Here is a 20,838-nt window from a genome sequence, read left to right as displayed (position 1 = left end):
CCGCCCCCTGGGACCCGCCTTCTTCTGCTATTGCACTGCTATTGGTCAGAGAAGAGGCACGTCCTCCGACCCCGGCGCGCTGATTGGCCGCCTGAGGTGGCGGCCGGCAACTTCCGGGAGTGCCCGCGGCGGCGGCGCTCCGGCAGGTCAGCGCGCGCAGCGGGGCGGGGGGGGGCAGCGCGGGCAGGGCCGGCGAGCGCCCCCTGGCGGCGGGGCGGGAGGGCAGGGCCCCGAGCACGCCCGGGCCTGGGCCGGTAGCCCCCCGCCCTGGTAGCCCCCTCCCCGGTAGCCCCAGAGCCCGGTGGTCCCAGCGGTGCTGCCCCCCGCCGCTGGCTGAGCCCCATCCCCGGGGGCCCGTCCCGGGGGCGCCGGGGGGTGTGTGTCCCCCGGTGTGTCCCCCCACCCCCGCGGTGTCCCCCTTGTGGGGCTGGGGGTGACGGCTGCGTCTGCAGGGCCCCCGCCGGCACCATGAGCACCGAGACGCTGGTGAAGGACGTGAAACCGGGGCTGAAGAACCTCAACCTCATCTTCATCGTGCTGGAGACGGGTGGGTGTGATGGCGGGGGGGGGGGGGGGCGGGCCGGGGCTACGCGCCCCCCCCCCCCCCCGCCCCCCTGACCCCCTGCCACCCCCAGGCCGGGTGACGAAGACGAAGGACGGGCACGAGGTGCGGACCTGCAAGGTGGCCGACAAGACGGGCAGCATCAACATCTCGGTGTGGGATGATGTGGGGAACCTCATCCAGCCCGGCGACATCATCCGCCTCACCAAGGGGTAGGACGGGGAGGGGGCACCCCCGGGGTCCCCACCCACCCCCCAAACGCTCCCCCTGGCCTGACACCCCCAGCCTGACGCCCCCGACCCTTCCCCCCCAGGTACGCGTCTGTCTTCAAGGGCTGCCTGACCCTCTACACGGGGCGCGGGGGTGACCTGCAGAAGATTGGCGAGTAAGGAGGGGGGCCGGGGGTCTCGCTGGAGCAGGGAGGGGTGTTGGGGGGGGGGGGGCTGGGATGCAGCAGGGGGACCCCATCGCCCCCCCTTTGCTGGCAGGTTCTGCATGGTCTACTCCGAGGTGCCCAACTTCAGCGAGCCCAACCCCGAGTATGTGGCGCAGCAGTCGCAGAGCAAAGGGGTGAGTTGGGGGGGGGGCCCAAGCTGGCACCACCGAGACCCCCCTGGCCCCCCGAGCGCGACCGCTCCGGCACATGGGGTGTCACCTGGGGTGTCACCATCTCCTCTGCAGGCCCAGAACGAGAGCGTGAGTCCGGCTGCTTCACAAACCAGCCAGGGCCCCCCCGCAGCACCCCCAGGTAGGTCACACAGCCCCCTCCCCACCTTGGGGACATAGGAGGGACCCCCCGGGTGTCACCCCCCCAGCTCGAGGGTGCCTCCAACATCACCTTCCTCCTGGTGTTCTGCTCCGCTTCCAGCCCCCGACAGCCAGAACGGGAATGGGCTGAGCCCGGGGGCCCCCGCGCACCCCCCCAGCGCTCCCCGCGCACCCCCCCCAGCGGCCGCATCACCCGCAGCCAGCCCGGCCACCCCGGCCCTGCCGCCGGCCCCCGTCAGCAATGGCAAGGAGACGCGGAGGAGCAGCAAAAGATAACGGGCTGGGACCCCCCCCACGGCCCCTCTCCCTCCACTCCCCGGTACAGTTTGAGGGGGGGTCCCCGGCCCTGAGCAGCCCCCAGGGTGAGGAGGGGGGCTGGCTGGGCCCCGCTGGCCCCACTCACGTGCCTCCAGGGGGGGCGAGGGTGGCCTGGGTCCCCCAGTCCTGGGCCGGCCGGGCTCGGGGGTCCCGGGCAGGATGGGGCTGAGCCGCGCGACTGCAGCCTGGCCACCCCCTGGGTCTGGGGGTCCACAGCCCCCCCCCGGCTGTGCCCCCCCCCCGCCCCCAGCCACCGCCTGCCCTCGTGTGTGCCAAGGCAGGCGCCTGGGACCTGTTGGGGCAGGTGTTAATAAAAGTTGATTAATGAAGGCTGACCTGCCTGCGCCTCGCCTGCTCGCCACCCCCAGCCCCGGGGCGGGGGGTCCGGGCCCCCCTCGCCCTTTAAGGCCCTCCCCGCGGCCCCTCCCGCCACGGGGGCTGGCTGGGAGCAGCGCCTGGTGACCCTTGCCCCCCCCCCCGGTTCGGGTGCAGCAGACGGTGCGGCCGTGGCACGGGGACGGGGGACGGGCAGTGGCGTGCCCCCCGGCCCCCGCCATCGGCACAGCGCGGCCCCAGGTGAGACCCTGGGGGGGGGGGGCGCGGCGGGGGGGTGCTGGGGGGCGCGGGCGATGCCGGCGTGGTACCCAGCGGGACGTGGCCCCCGCAGATGGGATGATGCCGTGAGACCCACCAAGGTGGGGGGGGGTCAGCTCTGGGGAGGGTGGGGGCACCCCTGGCGCCTCGCGCCACGGTGGGGATGGCGGCGGGGCGCCAGCTCCCGGAGTCACGGGATTTTCCCGGCCCCACGGCATCGGTGGGTCCGGGTCCCACGTGGAGTGGGGCGGACGGACCCCACGGCCATCCCGCCCGCGCTTCGCTGTTCCCACGGCCCCCACGGTGGGGTGGGAGCTGGAGGGGGTGGGGTGGGGGGGATGTGGCCACGGTGGGGCTGTGGGTGGGTGCCTGGGGGGCGCGGGTGGGGGGCTGGGGGAGCGCGCGCCCTGCTGGGGGGGGTGCCACCAGCGTTATCTCCCTGCCCGGTGAAACATTAACTCCAACACAAAAGCTGCCCCAGTTGCAAAACCTTCCCCTCAAGGACAAGTGTCACCGCGTGTGTCCCCCAGCCTTGTCCCCACGCCCCCCCCCCCCCCCCTCAATCGCCCACCCTGGCAGCCCAGCCGATGGGGAGCACGAGGACAGCCGGTGGCCTTGCCCGGCCCCCCAGCCCCACTCCAGGGTGGGTGTCCCTTGATGGGGGACACAGGGACAGTTGGTGGCCTTGCCCAGTCCCCCCAGCCCCTGTCCCTTGATGGGGGGCACAGGGACAGCTGGTGGCCTTACCCAGTCCCCCCAGCCCCTGTCCCTTGATGGGGGGCACAGGGACAGCCGGTGGCCTTACCCAGTCCCCCCAGCCCCTGTCCCATGATGGGGGGCACGATGGTGGCCTTGCCTGCCCCCCCCAGCCCCTGTCCCTTGATGGGGGGCACAAGGACAGCCGGTGGCCTTGCCCAGCCCCCCCAGCCCCACTCCCCCGTGGGTGTCCCTGTGCCCCGCTGCAGGGCCACGTGTCCCCCGCCATGTCCCTGGTGCCGCCTGTTGCTTTCCAGTTGTCCCCAGGGCGGGGGGACACCCCACATCTACACCCCACGGGCCGGCGAGGGGGCTTGGGGACACCGCAGCTCCCACCGCCTTCGCACCAGCGCCCTTTTCTCCCCCAGCTCTGCCGGGGACCCCCCGCCGCTGCCTGCAGGATCCGGCCCCATGGGCCCCCCTGGGCTCCTCCTGGGCGCCCTGGGGCTGCTGGCTCTGGGGGCCGGGGGGGGGGCCGGGGCAGGACGCGGCGCAGGAGCACGGCTACTACCTGCAGCAGCTCTTCGGGCAGTACGGGGCCAACGGGACGCTGCCCTTCGAGGGGCTGGCGCGGCTGCTGGGCAGCCTGGGGCTGGGCCGCGTGCAGGTGGTGCAGATCCAGCACGAGGAGCTCGGCCATGGCCACGTCAGCCACCTCGACCTGCTGGAGGTGCAGGAGGAGAAGCACCGGCACCGGCACCCCCCTCTGGGAGCATGGCGGGGACCCGGCACCCAGCACCCCGGCACCCAACCGCCCCTCCAGGTACCTGGAAACGCACCCCCTGCCCCCCCCTGCCTTGCCCGCTGCCGGGGGGCTGCCCCCAAAGCTTGGCGTGACATGGGGTGGCTCATTCGTGCTCATGGCCCCCCCCACCCAGCCCGCGGCCATCCCAGACAAAAAGCTGGATGAAGCCGGTGCCCGTTGAGCCCCCCAGTGCTGGGGTCACCCCTGGGAGCCACGGGGCCCCCCAACCACCACCCCGGCGGGACCAGCCTGGCCTGAGCCTGCTGGGGAGGGTGCTGGGCTTGGAGCACTCCAGCGTGGACCACCCGCACGACGACGTGAGTGGGGCTGGGGGGCACCCACTGCCACATGCTGGGAGCCCCTGGGGGGCCACAGCGGGACCCAGGAGCTGGGCACACCCCCCCCAGCGCCACCCACCACTACCCACCCCACCCCCCAGTGCCTCAATGTCACCCAGCTGCTGGTGAATTTTGGGCTGGACGCGGTGCCGCAGCTGACGCCGGAGCAGTTCACCCTCCTCTGCCCGGCCCTGCTCTACCAGATCGACAGCCGCGTCTGCATCCAGCACAGCGATGAGGTGACACTGCCTCCCCCCGGGGGGGGCCCTGTGGCCAGGTAACCCCAACCCGGGCCCCTCGCTGGCCCCCGGCCCTGTTGGGTCCCCAGTCCCTGCAGCCCCATTCCCAGGGCTGTCATCACCCCGGGTCTCGCATCACTGCATCCCCGTCCCCAGGTACCCCCTGTCTGGTCCCCGTGTCCCCTGTCCCTGCACCCTGTGGACCCTGTCCCTGCGCCCCCGTCCCCAGGTACCCCCTGTCTGGTCCCCGTGTCCCCTGTCCCTGCACCCTGTGGACCCTGTCCCTGCGCCCCCATCCCCAGGTACCCCCTGTCTGGTCCCCGTGTCCCCTGTCCCTGCACACTGTGGACCTTGTCCCTGAGTCCCCATCCCCGGCTCCTCCACCACCAGCTCCCCCAGCCCCTCACTGCCACCCTGGATCCCTCCAGAGGTGACTCCCCACATCCCCAGTCCCTGTCACCCCATCCCTGCATCAACCATTCCTGCATCCGTGCCCCAGCCCCAAGTTCCCATCCCCCCACATTCCCACTCCTGGAGTCCCCATCCCTGCATCCCCAAGGACCCCCATCCTGCATCCCCATCCCTGGGGGTCCTGCACCCTCCTGCTCCAGCCATGCCGGTCTCACCCGCCCCGCAGCACTGGGCTGGGGGCTCCTGGCCGTCACCTTTGTCAGCGTGCCCTCCGCCCTGGCCGTCGTCCTCGTCCCACTGCTGAGCCGCAGCTTCTTCCGCTCGCTGCTGGCCTTCCTGGTGGCGCTGGCCGTGGGGACACTCTGCGGGGATGCCCTGCTCCACCTCTGGCCCCACGTAGGTACCCCCCACCCCGCAGGCTGGAGGTGGCGTGGGGCACCCTGGGGGGACCGGGGTGTCGGGGTCTCCTGAGCCACCCGGTCACCCGTGTCCAGGCCCAGGGGGGGGCACCAGGAGACACCGGCGGAGCCAGGGGCTGCGGTGCTGCAGGGGCTGGCGGTGCTGGGGGGCATCTACCTGCTCTTCCTGGTGGAGCTGCTCCTGGGGATGCTGCGGCGGAGCCGGGGGGCCACGGTGAGAGCCACGGGCGCTGGGGAGGGCGGGGGGCTGCCACTGGCTCTGGCTTTGCACCCGACGCCTCTGCCTTCCCCAGGGACGCTCCCCTGGAGAGACCCCCAGTGTGGTCGTGGGGGCCCCGGCACCATCCCGAGGAGGTAGGACCCCTCACCCCCTGCAGTGCCCGTAGCCCCTGGCCCTGGCCCCCACCCCACATCTCTCCCACTGCAGGGGCCGAGCTGCGACACCTGACGGCACCGGAGCCAGAACTGGAGCTCAGCCCCCACGGGCACCCCCACGGGCACCCCCACGGACACTCCCACGGACACTCCCATGGCCCCACGCTGCCCCTCAGCCCCGGGGCCGCTGACATTGTCTGGATGGTGGTGCTGGGCGACGGGGTCCACAACCTGACGGACGGGCTGGCCATCGGTGAGGGGCACGGGGAGATGGAGCCAGGGGGACAAGGAGCGCACGGGGACAGGGGTGCACGGGGACAGGGGGTGCACGGGGTGCTGGTGCATCGGGGCACAGGGAGAGAGGGGCAAGGGGTGCACAGGGACAGGCGTTCGCAGGGTGCTGGTGCATCAGGGCACAGGAACGGGGGTGTGCAGGGTGCTGGTGCATCGGGGGACAGGGACAGGGGGACAATTGGTGCATGGGGTGCATGGTGCATCGGGGCACAGGGATAGGGGTGCGCAGGGTATCGATGCATTGGGGCACAGGGACAGGAAGACAAGGGGTGCACAGGGACAGGAGGTGCACAGGGACAGGAGTGCATGGGGTGCTGGTGCATCGGGGCACAGGGACAGGGGGACAAGGGGTGCACAGGGACAGGGGTCCACAGTGCACCGAGCCACAGGGGTGTACAGGGCGTGCAGTGCATCGGGGCACAGGGACAGCGGTGCACGGGGTGCACAGTGCGTTGAGGCACAGGGACAGGGACACGAGGGGTGCACAGGGACAGGGGTGCACAGGGTGCCAGTGCATTGGGGCACAGGGAGAGAGGGGCAAGGGGTGCACAGGGACAGGGGGTGCACAGGGACAGGATGTGCGTGGTGCGTTGAGGCACAGGGACAGGGGGGTGCGCAGGGTGCTAGTGCATCGGGGGACAGGGACAGGGACACAATTGGTGCATGGGGTGCATGGTGCATCGGGGCACAGGGACAGGGGGACAAGGGGTGCACAGGGACAGGGGTGCACAGGGTGCCAGTGCATTGGGGCACAGGGAGAGAGGGGTAAGGGGTGCACAGGGACAGGGGGTGCCCAGGGTGCCAGTGCATCGGGGGACAGGGACAGGGGGACAATTGGTGCGTGGGGTGCATGGTGCATCAGGGCACAGGGACAGGGGGACAAGGGGTGAGCCACAGGGGTGTACAGGGCGTGCAGTGCATCGGGGCACAGGGACAGCGGTGCACGGGGTGCACAGTGCGTTGAGGCACAGGGACAGGGACACGAGGGGTGCACAGGGACAGGGGTGCACAGGGTGCCAGTGCATTGGGGCACAGGGAGAGAGGGGCAAGGGGTGCACAGGGACAGGGGGTGCACAGGGACAGGAGTGCGTGGTGCGTTGAGGCACAGGGACAGGGGGTGCGCAGGGTGCTAGTGCATCGGGGGACAGGGACAGGGACACAATTGGTGCATGGGGTGCATGGTGCATCGGGGCACAGGGACAGGGGGACAAGGGGTGAGCCACAGGGGGTGTACAGGGCGTGCAGTGCATCGGGGGCACAGGGACAGCGGTGCACGGGGTGCACAGTGCGTTGAGGCACAGGGACAGGGACAGGGACACGAGGGGTGCCCAGGGTGCACGGTGCCCAGGGGCACAGGGACAGGGCTGTGCAGTGCATCGGGGCACAGGGTCCATGCAGGTCTGGGGCGAAGGACCCTCTTCCCGCAGGTGCCGCCTTCTCCCACAGCCTCTCCAGCGGCCTCAGCACCGCGCTGGCCGTGCTCTGCCACGAGCTGCCTCACGAGCTGGGTAGGTGTCTGGTCCCCCCCCCAGCCCTGGCACCCCCGCGGCCCCCCCACCACCCACCCTCCTCTTGCCGCAGGTGACCTGGCAGTGCTGCTCCGGGCGGGCACGGCTCCCCGCACCATCCTGCTCCTCAACCTGCTCTCGGCCCTGCTCTCCTGCCTGGGGGCAGCGGTGGGGGTGGCCGTGGGGCAGAGCGCATCCCACCTCACCCCCTGGATCCTCACCACCACCGCCGGCATCTTCCTCTACGTTGCCTTGGCTGACATGGTAAGGGGGGAGGCTGGGGGGACGGCCAGGGTGCTGGACCCCGTGCCGGCCCCACTGAGCCCCTGCTCTGCCCCAGCTCCCCGAGACGCTGCGGCGTGCCGAGACCCCTGGCGAGGGCACCTGGGGCTGCTTCCTCCTGCAGAACACGGGGTTCCTGCTGGGCAGCGGCATCATGCTGGGCATCGCCCTCGCCGAGGGACACATCCATGCCTGGCTGCAGCCCTGAGCATCCCCGGGGCTTGGCCCCACGCGCCCCCACGGCCACCCGGGAGCAGGGAAGCACGGCGGCTCAGCTGGAAGGACGGCAGGACCCTCAGCACGCCCCCAGGACTGGACTGTCTCCCCTCCTCCCGAGACCCTCAGCAGCAGCCGCCATCCCTGGAAGGCTCCGTGGGGGGAGAGGATGTGGGGTCCCCTTTTTGCGCCCCGTGTCCCCTCCCAGGGCGCCCAGTGCCCCCCAGGGTGGGATGGCAGTGGGGCACTCGCATGTCCTGCTCCGGGGTGACACCGAGTGCGTGTCCCCTTCCCGCTCGCCCCGGACCAGCCTTTAGCGGAGAAAGGATGACAGGACATAGAAGCAATAGCATTTTAATAAACATAATTGATTCAAAGCCACAATATGAATAACAGGACTTGGTCGCAGCTTACATTGTATAAAATAGATCAAGTCTGAATGCTTTTTTCTTTTTTTCTTTTTTTCCTTTCTATTTTTTTTTATTTCTTTTTAGTTCCTTTCCCACCCACCCCCCCTCCCTCCCTCCCTCCCCGAAGGTGATGCAGGATTTCTGAAAATACATATATGGAACATATCTGAGACAAAAGTCACCGCTCACTAGGCTCAGGCAGGGGTGAGGAGCTGAGGGGGTAGCGTCTGCGCGGCGGGGACGGATGGCTTGTTGGGCTGATTTCCTTCTCCTACGTACCGCCTCACACGTGCCCTAGGACAGCCCGGGGGCTGAACGGTTCTGCGTTCCCCTCGCCCCACACGCTGGGATTCTGCTCGCTCCGGTTTCCTCTGCCCAGAGACAAGTGCTTGGCTGGGGGGGGGGAGGGGGGGGGCTGATTTCGGGGCTCTCTGGGGCGCCTGCTCCGGAGAAGGGCGAGAACCCAGCAAGCGTGGGGGGACATGGCTCAGTTTGCCCACCAAGGCACCCGGCACCTCGAGGCCGCCGCGACGGCCCCGGGGGGGATTTCATACTTTTTTTTTTTTCTTTTTTTTTTAATTTTTTACATTGCACATCAAAATTCTACCCTACTTGCGGCGGGTCTCACAGGGTGGGTGTGCAGGGGGGACGAGGGGCTGGGAGCCCCCGCGTGCCCCCCAGAGCGGAGCCCTCCTCGCCGGGCCACGCACTTGTGCTTTGAACCAGTGGTTGAAGGATGAAGCGCTACAGAGGGGAGGGAGACGCCTGAACCACCGGGATCGGCACCGGGATCGACGCCGGGATCTGTACCGCAGGACAGAGCGCGGACCCTGCCTCTGCCAGCTGGGGACGGTGCCGATGGCGGGGACGCTTCGGGCACCGTCCCCTGACACTGGCACGCTTGCCTCTCCCTCCCTGCCCAAGGACAAAGGCATCCACGTTAAAGGCCCTCAGCAAGAACGGCTGCCAATTAAGGCCACGCTGCTGACGAACATCAGCGCGACCGCACGCTGCTTTTTGCTCAGCAGGTTCCACATTTCAGTGCACCGGAGGGGAACGAAGCCGGGGAGTTAAAATAAAAACACCTTCGGAGGAGACGGAGCAGCTGCTACCCAGGACACGCGGGTGATGCTAAGCGTGCGGGGCTGGCACGGGCACCGAGCCGGGGGGGGGGGGGGGGGGGGGGGGGGGCTGGGGGGTGAGGGGCTCACCTGGGGCCGCTCTCCCCCTCGACCCCCACCTTGCCGTGCCGGGAGAAGGGGGCTTGCCTGGTACGGGTAGAGCCCGGTGGCTCCTGCCCTCGCTGCGTGCGCCACAGCCGTGCTCCAGCGCCGTGAGGTGGGAAAGGATTTCCCCAGCCCCGCGCCCCAGCCCCGCTATTGCCAGAGGTAGGTGTGAACAGTGCAGAGAAAACGCAAATTCAAGCAGCTCTTCGTTATCTAACACCCCACAAATGAGCCCGAAGAGGCTCCGCCATCCCGCCCTGGCTCTTCCCACGGCACAGAGCTCCTCTCTGGACGCAGCTGGCCAGCCTGGCACGGGGCGGATGGGGGATCGGTGCCCCCCCATCCCTAGGGTCTCTCGCACCGGGGCACCCCCTGAAGCGCAGGGGCTCGGGGTGCCCAGAGCAGACGGAGCTGGGAGAGGAACCAGCTCAGGTCCTCTCCCCTGGGAACGTCGCACTCTGCCCCCTCCAAAAGTCTGAAACAGCCCAAAATCCAGCACCAGGGACCGAAGCGTCCAAGGCGCTGGCAGCGCCCCGGGGTGCAGCCGAGGGGGACGAGCGAAATGTCCCTGCTGCTCCCCGGCCTGTGGTGACTGAGGGTGGGCTTCAGTCCCCACAAGGGCAGCCAGGTGCCGATTGCTTCGGGGATGCCCGAGGAGCGGCTCTGCCAAGCGCCAGCGCCCCGCTTCCCGCGTTTGGCTCATCCACAGCCGGACACGGAGATGCCCCAAGACCCCTCCTGACACCCACCGCACTGGACACCCACGAGGGACGAGCGACGGGCAGAGGACCCACCGCTGCCTCCCCAGAGCAGCCGGAGGGCATCAAAACATGGTCCGGGAGGGGATGTAACAGGCGTCAAACATGGACCAGCTGGTGGGACCAGCCGAAAGGGCTGCGGGTCGCCCGGTGCGAGACCCAGCTGCAGGGGGCCGGGGGTCCGAGCCCTCCGCTACCAGCCTGTGCTCCCCTGCTGCGGGACGGGTGCGAAACGAAGCAAATCTCCGTAAAACTCCCTTCCATACTTATCAAGGAGGAAAAAGGAAGGGAAGAACTGACCGAATGACTTGAAAAGGACTTTTTGCAAGGGTCTTGGAGGGCTCTGAAATCCTTAGAGCTACGGGGGGTGCCGGCTGAGAGGGAGCAGGGGCAGGGCACGCACAGGGGTACACGGAGCCACACTCCGGACCCTGGAGAGGTCTCGGAACGCCGGGATCCAGGGGGGTCTCCAACCGGCAGCACTGGATCCCCCGGCACACACATGCTATTTAACGGCCAGCCCTGCCCAGACACCAACTCACGTGAAATCCCAGCCCACGGTGGGATCCAGCCCGATGCCCTGCCGCGTTTAATGACGTTTGCTGGACACAAAGAGCGGGGAAGTGTCGGGAAGCTCCCCCGCCACAGGCCAGGCAGCTCCCTGCCCAGTCCCGTGCTCCGTCGCGCTGGGATGCGGTGGGAGCTCCTGGCTCTCACCACTGGGAACGGGAGCCTCGTTGGGTTTGGGGCGTGCAGGAGAGGGAACGCAGGCTGGCAGGAGAAACAGAGGGCTCAAACTAGAAATCCCAGTCAGCCGGGGGGGGAGAGGGACTGGCACGGAACAATTTCAGTGCAATTTTCAAGCCTGCGCTGCCGAGGTCGCTTCGGGACGTGTGTGCCCACCAGCTGCAGCGGAGCACGGCCGCCGTGGGGATGCCGGCCCAGGGGGACAAGCAAGGATGTGACCCTGGGAAGGACCCCGCCTGCCAGGCTGGAATTCAGGCTCCATCCCCTCGCCAAACCAGCTGGGCCCCAGGTTTTGCCCTGAGCCCCCCTCTGCCCACCCCACCTCCCCTCCGCTGAGCCCCACGCTGGTAAGGGCCAAGGGAACCGTGACAGGGCACGCGAGAAGTTTCTGGGACACAGAAGGACAAGGACCGGCTCTGAGCACCATTCCACTCGCAGCCACAGCCAGCCCCTGCACAGCACCCCCCAGCCCCTGCACAGCACCCCCCCAGCCCTGCTCCGGCACGCGACGGGGGATGCTGAAGAATGCAACCGTTCTGGTTGGTACCTTCAAGCAGGAAAAACATTCTCAAGTCCCACGCTCAGGACCGGCTCTGGTTTTGTCTTAACACCCCCCCCCCCCCCGAGCTCCCTGCACCGTAGCTCCCAGCCTGTCGGGACCCTCGCAGCCACCACCAGCCCTGCGCCACCTTTGCTTTTGGTCACCCCCCACCCTCCCCAGGTTTCTTGCAGGCAGGAGCGGGGCAGCGTGCCCCCTCCACACCCCCTACCTCCTACACTGGCCACATTTCACATAGTGCAAAATTCAGGAACGGGATGCTGCCAGCATCCAGCTGCCCCAGTGGTGCCCACCCGCCCCATCCTGCGGCGAGGCTGGGACCCCTCCGCTGGGACCCCTCCACCAGCCACCGCGTTTCAGCTGACTCGGACTAACCAGACCGGCGGCTCCATCTCCACGTCCTTTGGCTCTCGCGGCGAGGACGCCAGCAGCAGGTCTGCGGGCGGACGGGCAGTGCCGGCCACGGGCAGGCAGAGCAGCACGGTGAGGACCTGCAGCACCCCGGGCGCTCCCAGGACCGACGACAAGCCCTGGAGACCAAGTGCAGAGCACCACAGAAATGGCAGTTTTGGTCAAACGAGAGGAATTCGCTCCCTACGGCTTCAGGAAAAAAAGAAAAAAAATATGAAAAGGACAGGAGGAAGGACCCGGCCCTCGAGGCAGCCGCCCACCCTCTGCAGCTACAGGAGAAACCCCAGCAGCACCGAGAGCTTTGGGATGCACAAGACGCTCGGCATCCTGGATCTCCAAAACATCACACCCACGGCCATGCACCGCGGCTCTTCCATGCATTGAACTTTATTATTTTCAAGTTGATGAACAATATCGATACGACTGGGTCGAGTAAGGCTATTTTTCCTCTTTTTTTTTTTTTTTTTTGTTTGTTTTTTTTTTGTTTGTTTTTTTTGTTTTTCCCCCTCCACCTCCCCTGCGCGGGAAGCTCAGACAATGGCCAGACACACGAACCCGCACATGAACCGCTTGCACACACACGCACGCCAGAACACCGAGACACAGAAGAGGAAAAGTCATTTATACCTGACTGCTGATGAGGTCTGTCCTATCTTATTCAAAGAAATGTTTATGTGCATAATATACAGAGGTGCAGCATTTACACATAGGATATTGTAAAGACACAGAGCTTGCTACAGATGCCTTCGAATCCTTAGGGATGCATCCCCCCTTCCCCGCCCTGCCCCTCGGGGGCTCCCACTCCATCCCGTTCCAGCCTCATCCGCGCAGATTTTAGTTGAACTAAAAAGCCGCGATGCAAAGAGCCCCTGCTCCCCCTCGGCGAGCTCCCGGCAGCTCCCTCGCCTCGTGTATACGTTACCCTCCGCCTCCCCGCTCCGAAGCTCCCGCCGATGCTTCGGCCAAGTCTCAGCTTTGTTGGGTTTTTTGGGTTTTTTTCGGTTTTTGTTTTTTGGTTTTTTTTTGTTGTTTGTTTTGCTTTTTTTTCCTCTTTTCAAGTGCACCCAGCACTGCTGAGCCCAGAAAAAATTCAGCCAGGAGAAGAGGTTTGAACAGCTTCCTCGCGTCCTTGGAGAAAAACAAACAAAAACAACGAAAAGGAGGGGAAAAAAGGAAAGAAAAAGAAGAAAAACAAAAAACCAAACCCCAAACCCAAACCAAAGAATCCGCATGTCTGTGCCAGTATCCTGGATGGAAGGGGTTGGTTTTTCCTTTGGTTTCTTACTGAAGGCAAAGGTGAGCGTGTGGGCTGGCAGCCTGCACAAGTCCCACCCCGACGGTCGCGCCTGGGGGGGACCCCTGAGGTCCCCCCCATTTGTGGTCCCTGCGGCAGGCGGGGGGACACGGGGAGCCTCGAGCCAAGGGAGCTCCCTGGGCCCATCCCCCTGCCCCACCAAACGACACAATAAAATCAAAAGAAAAAGATTGTTTCTGGGGTCTTTGCAGTTTTTTGTTCTTTGTTTTGGTTTTCCTCTTGTTTCTCACTCAGACCTGACCCCGCACACGCTGGGGGACCCCGGGGGACCTGCAGAATCACTGTCACACTCCAAGTGTTTCAAACAAACAGTAAAAACAAAAAAAAAAAATAGTAAAAAAAAAACAAAGCCAAGACCAACAAAACTCTGTTCCATATTTTTGGAGATTTTGCTTTGTTTTTAGTGCTACTTTTATATCTGCCGGATTCCAGCCCCAGGATGTGGTCGATGGGGGCTGGGGTGGGAGGGGGGTGTCTCATCTGCATCTCGCTTTTGGTCAAGGGAGCTCCATGCTCCGTCCAGGACAGGGATGGGGCAGAGGGGGAGAAGGGGATGGGGAAAAGGGGGGAAACATTTTTCCTATAGAAAACCCCCAAAATTTCCAATTGCCTGCAGCTGGGGAACAGCGACAACAAAAGAAACACCAACCAGATTCTCATCCTCGTTAGGTTATTTTTGAATTTTCATTGAAGTGCCTGTCAAGAATAAAGCCAAGCCCGGCCTCCCCGGGCTGCCCTCCGCAAGGACGTTACATTCAGTGTTTGTCAGCAGTTTATATGGCTCAGCGGGGCCGCAGGGCTGGCAGCCCCTTTCTCTCGCAATGGCAGTGCAAATACACCTTTTGAGTTTTGAAATGTATTTGTGCTGTTGGTTTTCTTCTTTTTTTTTTTTTTTTTTTTTTTTGTGTGGTTTTTTTTTTTTACTTCTCTCTCGAAAAACGCAACTTTCCCTTTGTTCATTCATTCCCTAGAAACAAACTTTTTAAAATCAAAAATGAAAAAAAAAATTAAAAAAAAAAAAAAAAACCAAACCCAAAGACACTCTCTTATCCCTTCCGCTCTTGCTGCTCTCTAATCCCGTGGGATGCTAAAGGGAATCCAGACTCATGCTTTAACAAAAGTGCTTATTACTTGAAGCAAGTGCTTTGGACCAAGGGGGCGGAGAGAAACTTCCTTTTTTTGGGGGGCAGCGGAGGGGGATGGGTGATCCGGTGCCTGCGTCTTCAAAACCAAGAGGTTGAAGTATCGGGGTGGGGGGTGGGGGGAAGCCAAAAAAGTCGCTGCTTGGTGAAAGCTACACCAAATGGATGCCGGGCGCCGGCAGAACGCTAAGCGGGAATGGTCCAACTTTGGCATCAAGGTCCATGGGAAGGAAGATTTGGGGGAGCCCCCAGCCGAGGGGTCGGGGGTGGGGTGGGGGCAGGGCAGCGGAAGTTTCCCTCCATCCCTCTTTACAATGCACTAGGGAAACCATCACAAATCTCGTTTAGCAAAATAATGCATTATTACCAAACACTTCGATTATTACTTAAATTGTCAAGCTGTGCTGTCAAATGTATACAATACAGCGTTAAAGGAGAACAAGACTGGGACCCGCAAGGAAACTGGCCGCACGTCCCCCCTTCCCCCCCTCCCCCCCCCCCCCCCATGTTTCCTCCCATGTGCTCCCAAGGCTACGGATGCGCTGCTGAAACCTCGTTTCCCTCCATCATTATTATTATTATTATCATTATTATTATTATTTTTAATAAGACACAAGGGGAGGGGAGAAAAAGATCCTCGCTAAGAGCAAAGAACGCGCGTAGATAAAGCATGGTGCCGCAGAGAAGAAATGGAGAAGCCCTTACAGAGATCACATTGATTGTCTCGTCATAGTTTTCGTCGTCATGTTGAGCGGAAGGTAACACGTCGTAGCACAGAAACAAGGCCAAAAGAGAGATCAGTATTCTTCTCTAAACCAAGAAACTGAAAACCACAATAATAGTCCAAAAAATAAGGGGGGGGGGGGAGGTGAAGGAAAAGCAGCATTCTCCATGTGCTCTAAGGAACGCTCTCACCCTGGCTACAGGAAAAAGCTGTGTTCAAGTGAAACGGTGCTGGAGTCCCATCCCCCACCGGCGATGCTAAAGCCGCCCGGCATCGAGGACCAGGGCAGGAGGGGCACAGCCACGTCCCTCCGGCAGCGGGTGCAGCGTGGGATGGTCCAGCTCTGCCGGTGCCTCCCAGCTTTTCCCAGCTGACGCCGGGAGAGCCGGAGCATCGCTCAAGAGGATGGAGCTGTCACGGCCCCCGGGTCTGCCCCGCTGTGAACCCGTCCCCATCCCGGGGAATCGTCACCCGCGCCAGGGCCGGTGGCAGCTCAGCCCCTCCGTGTGCCTGAAAAAGTACTTTAGCCCTTGAAGACGACAGCTCAGGACTTTGGACCCATTTTCCTGCCCTGCAGTGAGGGTGAGGGCCAGCAGCGAGAAGAGATAAAGTGATGCCTAAATTCCTCCCAGAAAGGGAAAGAGCTGCAAGAGGCAAGTGCGGACTTGACAGCAATGTAAACAAGTCTCTTTTTCCAGTTCTCCTCTGTAGAATACTGAAAAGGATCTTCAAAAAGGATCTTTTTATTCAAGTTTCGTGAGTTTATTCTGGTTCCGAACTGAGGTATTCGGTGCAGAAAGGTTAACACTTTCTTTCAAGCTAGAGGGTTGGGGGGGAGCGGGGAGGGGGAGATGCGGTCAGCCAGGGACACGATCCTCCACTGGCACCGAAGGAGGGGACCCACTGGCCCAACAAGCCGTTGCCACCACCTTGCAGAGAGCGGGGTGGAGCGGGGCTCGCGGTCTGGAACGGGAAAATCCCTCCGGAGCAGCCAGAGGAGTCTTGCCCGTCAGAAGCACCCCGGACCCCAGCACGCAGGGAGCGGAGCCCTCCAGGGACCAGGCTGAGCATCCCTCCTGCTCCGAGATCTTGCCAAGGGCAAATTTCTCAAGTGCTTTGCTGAACGAAGTGCGGGTGGGCAACGGGCCGGGGGGACCGAGCTCCGCCGGCAGCTGGTGCAGAGCGAGAGCAACGAGAAGCCCCCGAGCCCGCTCCCCTCTGGGAATAACTCCTACGTGAAACATGAAGAAAATGTGCTTATCACCCAAAGGCCAAGACTGAAACTTCATTATTTGGTTCTAAAAGTTTGGCTTTGGTAAAAGAAAGAAACAGTGCGAGGGGACGCTCCCTGCGGGCTGCCAGCAGCACCCTCACCCACCGGGAGCCTCCACTGGGAACGGCCGGCTCCAGTGCCCGCTCCACACCACAACCTAAACCCGACAAACACTGCGCTAACAGGAGCCACCTTCATTTAGAAACTATTTAAAAAAAAAAAAAAAAACCCAAAACAAGAAGAAAAAAAGACGTAATACCTTATTTTGGTTACGGAAATGCTTTTTCTCTCTGAAGCGCTGGGCAGAAGAGCCGCAGCGCAAGGCTCGTGCCGTCCCGTCGCAGTCTCACCGGCAAAGAGGAGGCGAGCGGCCACCAAGGACTCGGTGGGGAGAAAGGGATCCTTTTCTCCCTGCTCCCATCCCAGTGGGATCACGCTGGGATGCCCCCAGGGGTGGCGACGGGGCAGGAGCCCCAGCCCTGCGCTCCTGGCTTTCGGCAAGGCTGCGGAGGGAGAGGAGGTCGGGGGAGAAGATGGTTCCCGAAATGCTTGTTGCCCTGTCAGCCCGTTCTCGTTCTCTGCATCCCAGTCTTTGGCTTTGAACAGACTCGTGATATGGAGAAAGAGTATTGTTTTTTTGCACACGATACTGTTACAGTAATTCAGAAGGAAAAAAACAAACCCAAAAACCAATGGAAAAAAAACAAACCCAAAAAAAACAAACAGTGCAACGTTCTCGACTGCTTCAAACCTGCATTATAAATATGATTTCTAAAATTAAAAAAAGAAAACCCGAAACAAAAAACAATGATCCCACATACACGCACGCTAATAAACCTGCCAAGATGCTGCATTAGAAAAATAAACACAGACTTACTCAGGGTTGTGAATAAGGACTTTGAAGTGCATTTTTTTCCTTATTAAAAGGCTAAAACTTTCAGAATTTTTTTTATGGTTTTTGTTGTTTTTTTAAAGGTAAATGCTCGTTTCTTTATAAATAACTTTTTTTTTTTTTTAAAAAAAGCAACACTGACTCTCGCATGGAAACAGCCACGCAAAACAGAGAACGAAAATTCAAAAAAGAATAATTTCTTAGGATCCGACATTTTGCCAAGGAAAAAAAAAAAAAAAAACAACCAACCAACAGAATCCCTAAAGTGCCTGGTGTGGGGAGGGAGGCTCCAGCAGCGCATCCGCAGCCAGCCGACCGCGGGGTTGGGCAGCAGCACCCGTTTTTGCATATAAATGACAGCTGCCAAAAGGATATTTTAGTGTCCCAGGTACAGTAGATCTTGATTCAAGTGTTTGTATTGGAATCGAAGGATGAGCGTGAGAAAAAAAGTGATTGCAAGAGAGGAGCAGTTACAGTGGCACTTGGCCAGGAGCTAACACCCACCCCAGCGCCTGCAAGACCAGCCAATTCCCAAAGACTCCCACCCCCCCCCATCCCACCAAGAGTTCAGGCTTCCCCATCCCAGCCGGAGGGAGCGGGGGGCTCGGGGCAGCCCTGGGGGGCAGCCCCCAGGCAAGGCAGGGCAGGAGGCTGGCACAGGGCGTTGGGAAATGCCAGAATTGATTTCAACCCTCCCTGAAAGCTCTGGGCCGGGGGGTGGGGTGGGGAACCCCTTTCCATCTGCGGGCCAGTGGATGGTGGTACCCGCCTCGGCTGGGCAAAGCCCTAATCCCACAGCATCCCTCTCCTGCCCTGCCGTCAGAGGGGTGCGAGCACACGCTGACGGGGAGAGGGCCGAGAAAGGGCAGGGGACGGGAACGGCACTGCCAGCTGCTCGTTAAACCAATTAACAGCTTTGACACCACGCTGGCAATCCAGCGAGAAGAGGAAGCTCTGAACTCTTGGTCTACCCGGCCACGCTAGAAGGCCTGCCCAGTCTTGTTCTCCTTTAAAGTGCCCTATATTTATAGAATTTCTAAATAAATATAATAAGATATTAGGTCACCCATAGTTTAAGCTACTCCGAGTAACAGCCGTCCAAGCCGATGGCATTGTGCCGGTCCTTGCTGTAGGGGCAGGTGCTGCCGTTGGGCAGAGCCCCGCAGGCGGCGGTTTTGGCTGCAATGCCGCAGTTCTTGAGGAGGTTGAAGCTGAAAGAGCTGATGGCGTCTTTAGGTGGGAAAGGCTTCATGGTGGAGAGGATAAGTGCCAGGCAGTCGGCAACGTCCTTGTTGGGGGCGCATGCCAAGGCTGGGGTATGACCTAGAAGAAATCCAGGGGTGAGGGATCGCCCCGGGTGGGCGCCTTCCCCGGGGAACGCTTCGGTCGGGGCGTTTTTCCCCCCTGCGTTATATTTCTCTATCTCAAAAGACCCCGCTTCTGGGCACCGGCAATCGCAGCAACTGCTTTTAAGTGTGCCAGGATCAGTAGGAGATGAATAAAAAGGGGCTGAGAAGCCCTGGCAGCATGGCAGACACGACGGTTTTCCACAACTTAAAGGTATTCCAGCAGAGCAAGAACCACTGGGAGAAAAAGCTTCTGGCCACAACAACCAGTTTCTGCCAACTTGCGAGTGAGTCAACAGCTTATTGCTGGCTCAGGCTGGGCAGGTTTTGTGCCTGGCAGGAGAGGCAGCCAGCCACCAGAAGATGCACGGGGGGGGTGGGGTGGGTAAAAAAACAAATTTCAAACACCTGCGGGACCTGGAAATGCTTTTGCGGGGTGCTAACGTCCTCGCCCAGGCTGTTTCTGCGATGCCACAAGCTGCTCAGCTGGGGAGGATGCAGAAATCCTTCCACCCTGGCTGAGCGCTTCTTCCCCAGGCAGCCCCCGGCCCACAGGGACATCACACCGACCCCCCCCGGGGTACCCGCGAGGAAGACGCACCTTCTTCATCCACAGCCAGCACAGTGGCACCTCTGCTGAGCAGGGCCTGGACGACGGAGGCCAGCCCGTTCCGAGCTGCGATGTGGAGCGGCCTGGGGAGGAGGGAAAGGTGGCGTGAACCCAGCGGCAGAGCTTCCCTCCCCCCCCCGGCCCCTTTAACACCTTGGGCTACAACAAGGGGCTCGCAGGGAGCAAGCGCAGAGCTCCCACCACCGTCCTACCACCAGCGCATCACCCCCGCCCAGTAAAGCCCTGGTTTTCCCCACTGGCACCAGCTGTCCAAATACTCACATCTGCAGAGCACTGTTACTTGCATTGATAAGGCCAAGGTCTTGGGTTTCCCCCAGGATCAACAAGGCACACTTTTCATGGCCCTGGAAAGGAGACCGGACTGTTTATAGCACAGGAGGAGGAAGGTGGGGGCGGTGGAGGGGACCTGGTGCTGTCTCCGAGTGGAACGTGATTCCCTGGGATACAGAAACGTTCCCTAAACCCAACCTTTACAACGATTCACCACTTTGGCGGGGCCTAAGACAAGCTGCTGTCCCCTCCATCATCTCCTCCTCTGCATGGATGCACTGCCCAAAGCCTCCTGCTCCCACCGCACCCCCCAGCTCAGAGAGGGGGTCCCCAGGAAAAATACACGATGGGTCTGGGCTACAACCCAAGCTGCTCGAAACTGTATCAGCAGCATCTGCGCAGGTCAAGACAGGTAAGCAGGCAGGCAGAGCAAGCCCAGGGCCGTCACCTCTGCTCTGGCGGGGCAGGAGTGGGCGGACAACCCGTCTCATTAAGGTGCCGAGGCTGAAGGTGATGGTGAGTGCAAGCACGGCTGCGAGGGGCCATCTCCCTACCTTGCTGCAGGCCAGGTGAAGAGCTGTGTTCTTGTTGACATCCAGCACAGTTATATTTGCTTTTGCTTGGTACAGCAGGAACTCTGAAACGAGGAGGGAAGACAGCTGCTGTTGAGAAGCAGCACAGAGCGCGGCGCAGCGTGGGGCAGCAGCCACGGGCCGAGGGGGCAGGAGTGGGGGCAGCTGTCCCAGCGCGCCGTGAGGAGGGGGACAGCCCGGCTCCCAGAGGACCCGCTGACGGAGGAGGCACAGGGAGGCTCACACCCCGTACTGGGGAATGCGTACCGACTGCTGCAGTGTGCCCGTTCTCAGAAGCCATCATGAGGGGGGTCCTCCCCAGCTTGTCGGTCATGTCCACCTCGGCTTGGTGGCGCAGGAGCAGCTGTAAACCGTGGATGTTGTCTGCAAAGGCAGCAGCGTGAAGGGGTGTCCTGGGAAGGCGAGAGAGCTGGTGAAGAGGAGGGCACAGCACCCACCCCAGCAAGACTGCCCAGGCCTACAGCATGTTTGGGGACGTCAGGGTCCCTTCGTGCCATGTGGAGATTACGGCGGGAGTCACAGCCACCACCCAGCGGCACCAGGGAGTGGGTGACAAGAGAGGGACGAGTCTGCACTCACCTTCCTTTGGCATCTCTGCTATTAACAATCTTGGCACCTAATGCTTCCACCAGCATTTCAGCAGTGCCGTCCTGGTTGTTAATTCTGCGGTGAGGATGAGAAGAGAAGTTAAAACAAGACCAAGCGGCATGAGCACG

General features: G+C 62.4%; 3 protein-coding genes across 4 annotated transcripts in view; 2 read left to right on the top strand and 1 right to left on the bottom strand.

Moving 5' to 3' along the window:
* The first annotated feature begins 53 nt into the window (after positions 1-53).
* Positions 54-1,981, top strand: NABP2 (nucleic acid binding protein 2). The gene is given in 9 exon segments (XM_055696827.1): positions 54-146; positions 453-547; positions 636-774; positions 876-947; positions 1,051-1,132; positions 1,244-1,310; positions 1,431-1,492; positions 1,495-1,551; positions 1,553-1,981. Coding segments are annotated over 8 exon segments (612 nt in total). The 5' UTR covers positions 54-146; positions 453-468; the 3' UTR covers positions 1,607-1,981.
* On the top strand, positions 1,808-8,271 carry SLC39A5 (solute carrier family 39 member 5). Its single transcript, XM_055697240.1, has 12 exons — positions 1,808-1,822; positions 2,056-2,224; positions 3,367-3,829; positions 3,877-4,060; positions 4,183-4,358; positions 4,932-5,156; positions 5,232-5,364; positions 5,444-5,504; positions 5,578-5,778; positions 7,247-7,327; positions 7,401-7,591; positions 7,668-8,271. Exons 1-12 carry the CDS (start codon positions 1,808-1,810, stop codon positions 7,815-7,817), a joined length of 2,049 nt encoding a protein of 682 aa, XP_055553215.1. The 3' UTR covers positions 7,818-8,271.
* Positions 8,272-10,824: 2,553 nt separating this feature from the next.
* Positions 10,825-20,838, bottom strand: part of ANKRD52 (ankyrin repeat domain 52) — a 28,140-nt gene continuing 18,126 nt past the window's right edge. For both annotated transcript variants that reach the window (XM_055696620.1, XM_055696622.1), the window contains 6 exons: positions 20,702-20,785; positions 20,369-20,514; positions 20,084-20,166; positions 19,521-19,603; positions 19,230-19,321; positions 10,825-18,605 (listed from right to left, as the gene is read on the bottom strand). In XM_055696620.1, coding sequence (XP_055552595.1) covers positions 18,361-18,605; positions 19,230-19,321; positions 19,521-19,603; positions 20,084-20,166; positions 20,369-20,514; positions 20,702-20,785 — 733 coding nt within the window. In that variant the 3' untranslated portion in view covers positions 10,825-18,360. The remainder of the gene's footprint in view (positions 18,606-19,229; positions 19,322-19,520; positions 19,604-20,083; positions 20,167-20,368; positions 20,515-20,701; positions 20,786-20,838) is intronic.

This window comes from Falco cherrug, chromosome 19 (assembly GCF_023634085.1).
Source record: "Falco cherrug isolate bFalChe1 chromosome 19, bFalChe1.pri, whole genome shotgun sequence".
NCBI classification, from domain to species: domain Eukaryota; kingdom Metazoa; phylum Chordata; class Aves; order Falconiformes; family Falconidae; genus Falco; species Falco cherrug.
The sequence above is the reverse complement of the archived record's forward strand: the minus strand, read 5'-3'. Positions and strand labels throughout refer to the sequence as shown.